We start from the raw sequence: 8,975 nt of genomic DNA on the forward strand, positions 1-8,975 counted from the left end.
GGAACGCTGAGAGAGTAATTCTTTTGGTCATGGAAAATGAGGTAAAGGTCATGGCGAGGTCATCGGTGAAAAAGTGTATGAACCCTGATGCACGCAGTGCCCACAAGACCTTTTCCCCATACGTGTGGCTCTGTCACAGACATTGTATTATGTGACGTATCGTCCCTTTTATATTTCGAGAGCAAAACCAATAAGGATATAATGAAAAAGCGAATAATCATCTCTTTCCAACAGTGTATAAAACTCAACGTGTGTTGGGGTCAATGGGACGGATCTGGATACAGATACAGTTGAACAGAACATCACTGATCTAAATGCACGTGCTGTGGGGCACCATTTGTTTTCTCTGATGTGTTAATGTCGTGCGTCTGTTCAGGAGTCATATCGGCAAATAATGAAGATGAGGCCCAAAGACCTGAAGAAGCGCCTGATGGTGAAGTTCAGAGGAGAGGAGGGGCTGGACTACGGCGGAGTGGCCAGGTAGCTCGCTGTTCACATCTGATCACTTTTGCCTTTTCATTTGCTTTCCTCGGTCGCATCCCATTTGTAATCTCCCTGCTGACTTGAGATCAAGTGTTACACGTTCACAGCCCTTTGTTTCATAGCTCCTCTCATCAGAATTAGGACAGAATAGTTGAACACCTCCGTGCCGTCAGCTTCTAAATGCATTTCACTATATGTGTGTCTCCCACTTTATTGGGATCATTATTTAAGAAGCTGTAAATGGAGAGTGGAGTGCCGCAGTGACGCGTCCTAAAACCCGGAAGTAAGTTAGCATGTTACCACTTCCGGTTCTTTCGATAAAAAGCAACGCGGTTTCTCCATAGTTTAGGAAAATAGCTGGAATCAGGTCTGTGGTTTAAACACGTTGAAGAGACGGATCACGTTTTGTTCTACGGCATTAAATCATCAGCAGTGACCCCACTGGTGATTTCTGAAGAGTTGAGGTGTCTGAAAAACGATGGTTGTTACCAAGTGGCTGAATAGGACTACAGAAGTTGTCGAGGCCGTTTTACGTCATTACACCGAACACGTAAACACTCCTCTAAGTTTGTTTCCCCTGTTCTGCTTGAAATCAATCAATCAATGTTTATTTATATAGCCCAATATCACACATGGTACATTTGTCTCAGTGGTCTTCACAGTGTGTACAGAACATGAGAGTACACGGGTATAGACAGAGAGAAGGAAGAAGTAAGATGTCCCCCGACAAACTAAGCCTATATCAGCAAAACTAGGGGCTGAATCTAATCAGCCCTAACTATAAGCTTTATCAAAAAGGAAGGTCTTAAGCGCACTCTTAAAAACGGATAGGGTGTCTGCCGCCCGAACACAAGTACAGGTGCTTGAAAGCAAGTCCCTGCCTCCTGCAAAGTGTTGAAACAAACACTTCAACTCGTACCATTTAGAATCTGTAGTTTTGAATATGGATCTTAAGTCGGCGTGACGTTGAAGCAGCGACCCTGCTGTAGTTCCTTCATAGCATAACGTTAGCATTTTGCTTCTGGCGACTAGATTTATGATTAGAAATGATAAAAGTAGGATAGACATGTGGAGATTATCCGGCTGAACAAAAGGTGATCCGTCTCTTAAACGTGTTTCAACCACAGACCTGATTTCCAGCTATTCTCCAAAACCCTACGGAGACATTGCGTTGCGTTTTTGTCGAAGGAACCAGAAGGAGTTTACTTCCTGGTTTTAGGACGCGGCGCTCTATTGCTTAGACGCATGTTCACAGCCTATTCTTACCACGATGCCATGCCTGCTGTTTCTTTTTGATTATTTTATTTCCTTAACATCCCGTTAGTAAACTCAACCTAAAGCAAAAAACCTAAAGTTAGTTCTTGGTCACTGAGTGGAAGGCATAGCTTGTATTTTTGCAATGTGGGGTCCTGTGAGTTATTTGTTTAAAGTCAAAGCATTCCGTCCTACAGTAGATGATGGTCAGCCACACAGAGCACCAGCACACAAGCTGACAATAAACTGCTGTGGATTGGGTCAGCATCCGAACATCTGGAGACGTCTTAAAGAAATCAATATCAGTTTAAATAAACACTGTATTTAAAACATGTCCTGCCCTCACTGCCCTTTCGATGCTCCTTCAAAAGCACCAAAGTGCATCCACAACAACAGTCATCTCCGCTTGCAGAGATGTTGGTGTGCCGACGCCTCAATCGGTCGGTTTGTTTGTGTTATCGTGTCCGAACAGAACACCAATGTCCCACAATAACACAAACAAGGTGACCGATGGAGGCAGCAGTATGCCAATACCTCTAAACCTAAATGACTGTTTTTATGAATGGACTTTGGCGGTTTGAAAGGGCAGGATAAAGCACTAAAGATATTTTAAACCGTGTTCATTTAAACTCAATGAAATGTTTTAAGGCGTCTTGAGGCTTCAGTTCCCAAAACAAGGGCTGTCTGATGGCAAGATTCATATTATAAGTATTCTTAATATCGGATACATTTGAACTGAAAGTAACTTTTTGCGGTGGCTGTTATGTTGCTTTGCTTCTGTGCCAAAAAACACCTCAAACAGCCCCACCTTAAAAATAAGAGCTACGCCTTTAACGCTTCTACATCTATTCAGTGAAGCTGCTAGTCTAAGAAAAGACACTTCCCTGGACTCAAGGACGACGTCATATACATTTTTCCCCTTCAGTCTTCTCATTGTTTTATGATTAATGACTGCGCTTTGAACGATGGTTAACAATGTGCTGGTTGTCTGTAGGGAGTGGCTGTACCTGCTGTGTCATGAAATGTTGAACCCCTATTACGGCCTGTTCCAGTACTCCACAGACAATATCTACACACTACAGATCAACCCCGACTCCTCCATCAACCCTGTGAGTACACACACACACACACACACACACACACACACACACACTTTACAGTCTAGCTGAAGAGGAAGACCCTCTCTGACCCGTATGTCTCTGTCGGTGTCTCTGTCTTTCTCGCTTGTCTCTCAGGACCACCTGTCTTATTTCCACTTTGTTGGCCGGGTGATGGGCCTGGCAGTTTTTCACGGTCACTACATCAACGGCAGCTTCACGCTGCCCTTCTACAAACAGCTGCTAGGAAAACCCATCACGCTCATCGACCTGGAGACCACCGACCCCGAGCTGCACAAGAGTCTCGTCTGGATACTGTGAGCAAACGCCTCTGACCGCCGAGAGAGATTTACCACACAGCCTGCCCTGTCCCCTTTTGGATGTAAATAGATTGTTAACTTGTAATTCTCGTTATGCAGAGAGAACGACATCACTACGGTCCTCGACCACACCTTCTGCGTGGAGCACAACGCCTTCGGGAAGTTCTCACAACACGAACTCAAACCCAACGGCCGCAATATCCCCGTTACCGAGGACAACAAAAAGGAATACGTCAGGTGGGAACAGACGCTGTCTTATACTCAAACCTCCCGGGCAATTCAGTATTAATATCTTATTAAAAGTAATACACCACTGTTTTTATTGTGTTGTTCATGTTGTATACCGTCGTAGGGTGTGCAGGTGTAATACATATTCATCATTCTGATTGCCGCTGATACAGAAAACCTACTGCTTCGTAGTCAGGAAGAGCTGTTGATTCAGTTTTCTTATCTGTCCTGAACCATGTTGTGTTTGTGTTTCAGGCTTTATGTGAACTGGCGGTTTATGCGAGGAATCGAAGCCCAGTTTCTGGCTCTACAGAAGGGGTTCAGTGAGCTCATCCCCCAGCACCTCCTCAAACCTTTCGACCACAAAGAACTCGAGGTACATCTGCAACCCAGCTCAGCTTACGTGTTTTTTGTGAACTCTTAATCCGTCCAGGGGGTCCGCGGGGTCTTAAAAGTATTACAAGTTGATCAATCAAATTAGTGAAAATTAAGGCTATTAAAGGCATTTTCCAAGGTTTACTAAATGGTCCAGAGAGGTTGTGTTCTACAGTCTGCCTGAATGTAGTCATGGCGTAGGTGTGTAGTGTGATTCTGTGTAGTTTATTGATGGCATCCCGTTGGGTTTGACGTCATCTGAACAGGACATCGCCCGCTCACGGCTTGATAGCGCGAAGGTCCGTTTCCGCCGGTTGTTAAACAACGTCGTTATGGGGAAATGCAAGTCTGCGTCCAAATGGTTGGAAGATAAGGAGGAAGGACAATCCATACTGTATATAGTGAATGTGAGGTAAAGTGTGTCGCCAAGGTAACCGGTTAGAACTCCAAGTGGCGATGAGGTCTTAAAATGTACGGAAAGGGTCTTAAGAAAGATATTAAAAGCAGGGTTTCCGTTAGCCGGTAATTACCGGTTTTTAGCTGGTAAAATTTATAAAAAAACGGTAAATTCAAAACCTGACGGTCAAAATGTCTGGTAATAATTAGGGAGGCTCCGATCGATCGGCCGCCGGTCACTATCAGCCGATATTCACTCTTAATAGTTTGATCGGTGCTCTCTATAAAGGCCGATCAGGAGAGCTGGATCTGATCGATATGGACATCAACGCGAGTGAAGTGTAACCGGAGCGAGAGAGAGATCAGATCAGCTGCTGAGTCTGACCGAGACACGCAGCTCTGCAGGATCACCTGAAGCCCCGCCCTCTGTTTAGCGAGCTGCAGGAGCTGCATGAGAAACTGACGTGCTGTCAGGAGAGAGAGAGGGAGGGAGAGGATCCGTTTCTCCCGTGTTATTATTCAAAGTTGATGTAAACTTCTGAATAATGTACGTTATCTACTACAAGTAGTTTGTTTGAATGTAATAATTATGTTGTTTGTTGTTTGTGGAATCATTTATTGAAAAAGGAATCTGAATTTTTCGATCGGTTACGATTATAAACTGAAGCAATATAAAAATGAGCCCGTGAACTGAGTTTTAAACTGAAGCATATCTGCTCATAGTCCGGTAATTACCTGCTAACGGAAACTCTGCTACACAACTCTTATTATTATTGAAATATGACCGGTAAGTTTCAAATTAGTCCGGTAAAATAAATTCTGCCCGGACATTTGACCGGCGAGAAAAAATCCTAGCGGAAACCCTGATTAAAAGGTGTTACATTTGACTTCAGGATTCCTGCAGACACCCTGCTATCCTCCTTATTAACTTAAACCTCCCCCTCCTCTCCAGTTGATCATCGGTGGGCTGGGGAAGATCGACCTGGCGGACTGGAAGACCAACACGCGTCTGAAGCACTGCACCTGTGAGAGCAACGTGGTGCGGTGGTTCTGGGAGGCGGTGGAGGCCTTCAGCGAGGAGAGGAGAGGACGCCTCCTGCAGTTCGTCACAGGATCCACCCGAGTCCCGTTACAGGGGTTCAAGGCGTTGCAGGGTGGGTCACTCACTGGATCACATGACACACATTCATATGTTACCCACATCACATATTATGTTCACTTGATGCTAACGTTCGGTCTGCTAATTCTATGCATCTGTTCTCCTAGTGAACGATTAAACAACATTTACTGTCAGTACGATAACTGATTCAAATGGAGTTCTTGATCAAATCTCTTTTTACTCTGAGACTTATTACGGTACACTTTAAGGATATTTGACTCCACTAAACGCATCTTAACAATAACATATAGTACGTAGAGATGTGCACACATACCTATGGCGCATTTCCACTGCAGCGCGGTTTAAGCGTGCCCGGCCCGTTTTTGGTTGCGTTTCCACTCGGCGTAGTTCCGGCTAGCGGGTACTTTGTCACAGTTGTTCTGGCTCTCCAAAATCCAGGTTCTTTCCGGGCCAACAACCGGGCTGAGTCGGGCTGAGTGTGCTAAACTAGAGAGAGAATCGCTGGCAACTACAACAAAATGAACATATTTGACCGTGATTTAATCGTAATACACGTTTCAACATGATGCCGGTTACTATAGTTACTGCCCCAGCTCCTAAACTGTAATGGAAACGCAGCTGAAAGTGAGCCTGGCCTACCAAGGCCTAACTATACCGTACTAAGCCGTGCGAGGCCCTGCAGTGGAAATGCGCCATAACAGACTTCTTGAGTACTTAAAGTCAATTCATTTGACAATTCATTTCTAGATAAACCAGTTCAAAACACTAAACATATTGTATACGTCACTCCCCTCCCAAGGCTGTGTATGGTCCTGGAGAATGTTTTCTATCGGGGGCGTTAAGGAGAGCGGTGCGTCTTGGAAATGAAAGCATATAAAACAGTTTTTGGACATTTTATAACTTTATTGCTGACTTTCATTTGGTCCGTTAGAACGTTCCTTTGTCTTATGCTCTGCTCTCTCTAAAGCCATTAGATGGAAACTATAAAGAGGCAAGTGAGGTTAGTTTTATATACATTTTATTTAGTCTTTGAGTTAACTGCATCATGCAACTAAAATATATTTGGTTTACTAGCATGCAGACATAGAAAGTCATGTTTCAGATTACTTTTCGTATCGAAACGCTCACTAAAGTATTATTCAAATAGTAGCCAATTAATTCACATGTTTAGACACTCGTGATTTGATCAACTGAGCTGTAGATGAAATTAAACCTAATCCAGATTCATTTCCAGTCAACAATAAATCTAACCACTAATGAATTGATGATATCTTAGTGATTGGATGGGTTCCTGTGTGAAGCCTGTTGAGTGGTCAGTGCCTCGGAGTAGAGCAGTGATAACTAGAATGTATATGTGTAAGGTTCTACAGGTTCTGCAGGACCAAGGCTCTTCACCATCCACTTGATAGACGCCAACACGGACAACTTGCCCAAGGCTCACACCTGGTAAGGACCATGAGACAAAAAGATGATGCTCACACGTTTCCTTCAGCAGGATCATCTCCACATATCATCACCACTTTAGGATTTAGTTTAAATGCAATCTCCAGTGTGAAAAGTTAAGGCTCTAGACGAGGAACTACATCACGGTCACATGACTTCACGTCACCAACAAGGTGGCTACTGTTCAGCGTGATGACCTTTTTAGTAGTCTCTTTTAGTCGCCTGTTGGCAACCGCTGTTTAAATTAAACATAACAACTGTTTTAATTGGCCAGTGGAATATTTACTGACATATTTTACATCGTAGAACAAAATGGGAACAATCCATTAAGTTTGTGTTAACAACAGATCTTATTTCACGCCTCTAAGCAAAAACACGTTCAAAAAACCATTGACTTCTAAACAAGGGAAGCTAGCTTTCTAAAATGCTAACTCATTTCTGGTTTTAGGGCTCACCCTGCAACACTCGATAGACCAGAATGATATAAACAAATATGACTATGATATAGTAGATTTAACCAGGTCGGACAGTGACTATGTATGTGCCGAAGAGTCACTAATTGTTCTTTCCTGTCTCCAGTTTTAACCGGATAGACGTCCCTCCCTACGAGTCCTACGAGAAGCTCTATGAGAAACTGCTGACGGCTGTGGAGGAGACCTGCGGCTTCGCTGTGGAGTGACGAGTCCAAAATCAACCCGACGCACACAGACACACTTGCGCTTGCACTTGCACACAAAACTATTTGACTTTTTACATCATATACACACATCAACAAAATATCAAAGTATACACGGAGTATACGGAGCAGCCAAGCATCACAAGAAACAGACTTTGGGTCTCTCTCCACCTCCTAACCGAACTGTTGGAGGGGGGGGGGGTTAAAGGAGGAAGCACAGCGGGAGAGGAAGAAGATACAAAAACAGACAAAAAAAGAAAAGTATTTTAAAGTTTTTCAAATGTTTTGAAGAAGCATTTTTATCCTTCAGTTTTAACAAGCTATGATGTCATTCTTCAGAATGTCTACCGCCGCGGACAGAATCGGCCAATCACATGCGAGCCTGCGAACTTTTAGAAAATCAGACGTGTGAAGAAGAGGAACCAAGCGGAGACTGATTGTCTTTCTGTCTGACAAGCCGATTGATTGACAAGTGTTCATGCTTTATGTTTAACCACTGTCGTGTATCAGAGAGTGCATGTACATGTGTGTGTGAATGAGACTGTATTTGTGTGTGTGAGAGTGTGTGTTTCAGGCATGGCACCCTGTTCCGCTGTAAAAATGATCAAATGAGCCTGCTCCACCGTTTTTTGCTAACTTTTTGTCTCCTTCCGTTTGTATCTGCGACCACTCTGATCCACTCTGATATTTTTATTATTTATTACTAAGTGATTACTGACCAAGCTGCTATATGCTCTACACAGAGCCCACACTAATCTCTTCATCACCCCCCCTCTACCAGAGTTGAAGGGTCAATTCACTTACAATTCAAGTAATCCACAAAGTGGGTTTTATTGAATTTCGTTACTTGTTTTTATTTTTTTTTAACATTCAAATAATTGCGGGGGGAATACTCTTGTCAGTGTATGAATGAACAGTGTTTTTGGTGTTTTAAATGCCACGTTACATTTATTTTGAAAGGGATCAATCCTCCCTACCCTGATTTTAAAAACTCTACTGACGCTGGGGACCTGGATATTTAACTAAATGAGCCACGAGGATGAGGAAAGGGTCAGCTTCAGGAACTCTTTGGTTGTATGTGACGTGTATAATAAAATCTCAAAAGCCTTTCATACATGTTTCATCATCCATTTCACCATCTTGTTTTTTCTTTCTCTGTGGCCCTGATGTTGTCTCCATTGCCTGGATGTTAGAAAAAAGTAGTCCTCGTTCTCAAGACCACCATGAATGAACAAAAAAATCCTCTTTACAGTCATTAGTCCTCCAACAAAGTGAATGAAATCAAAAGACCTACATGTGGAAACAGTTGGGATTTGTTGTAGATTGATTATTGAAGACTGTTAAGCAGTATCATTTCAATCTGCATTTTCTAGAGTTCACTGTGTAATGGATGCAAGAGTATTGTAACTTACTATGTACTAAACATTTATGAAAAAAATACAATGTAAATAAGATTATATTAAAAGAAATTAAATTGAAAATAAATTCCTTGTCTTGTGTGCATTTTTTGTGACTATCCATATCAATTATCATATATTATCTGTACATACATGTATCCAATAAACATTTAAGTATTTGTAATT

At 42.7% G+C, this 8,975-nt stretch overlaps 1 protein-coding gene across 2 annotated transcripts in view; it reads left to right on the plus strand.

Annotated features, from left to right (window-relative positions):
* The window catches only part of smurf1 (SMAD specific E3 ubiquitin protein ligase 1), a 28,364-nt gene extending 19,487 nt beyond the window's left edge, over window positions 1-8,877 (plus strand). The window contains exons 11-18 of one of the 2 annotated variants that reach the window (XM_034088985.2): window positions 377-480; window positions 2,732-2,846; window positions 2,973-3,151; window positions 3,254-3,391; window positions 3,638-3,758; window positions 5,106-5,307; window positions 6,635-6,719; window positions 7,296-8,877. In XM_034088985.2, coding sequence (XP_033944876.1) covers window positions 377-480; window positions 2,732-2,846; window positions 2,973-3,151; window positions 3,254-3,391; window positions 3,638-3,758; window positions 5,106-5,307; window positions 6,635-6,719; window positions 7,296-7,395 — 1,044 coding nt within the window. In that variant the 3' untranslated portion in view covers window positions 7,396-8,877. The remainder of the gene's footprint in view (window positions 1-376; window positions 481-2,731; window positions 2,847-2,972; window positions 3,152-3,253; window positions 3,392-3,637; window positions 3,759-5,105; window positions 5,308-6,634; window positions 6,720-7,295) is intronic. The other variant, XM_034088986.2, reaches the window with a different exon arrangement.
* Window positions 8,878-8,975: the final 98 nt, after the last annotated feature.

The sequence above is a fragment of the Pseudochaenichthys georgianus genome, chromosome 8 (assembly GCF_902827115.2).
Source record: "Pseudochaenichthys georgianus chromosome 8, fPseGeo1.2, whole genome shotgun sequence".
In the NCBI taxonomy this organism is placed as follows: domain Eukaryota; kingdom Metazoa; phylum Chordata; class Actinopteri; order Perciformes; family Channichthyidae; genus Pseudochaenichthys; species Pseudochaenichthys georgianus.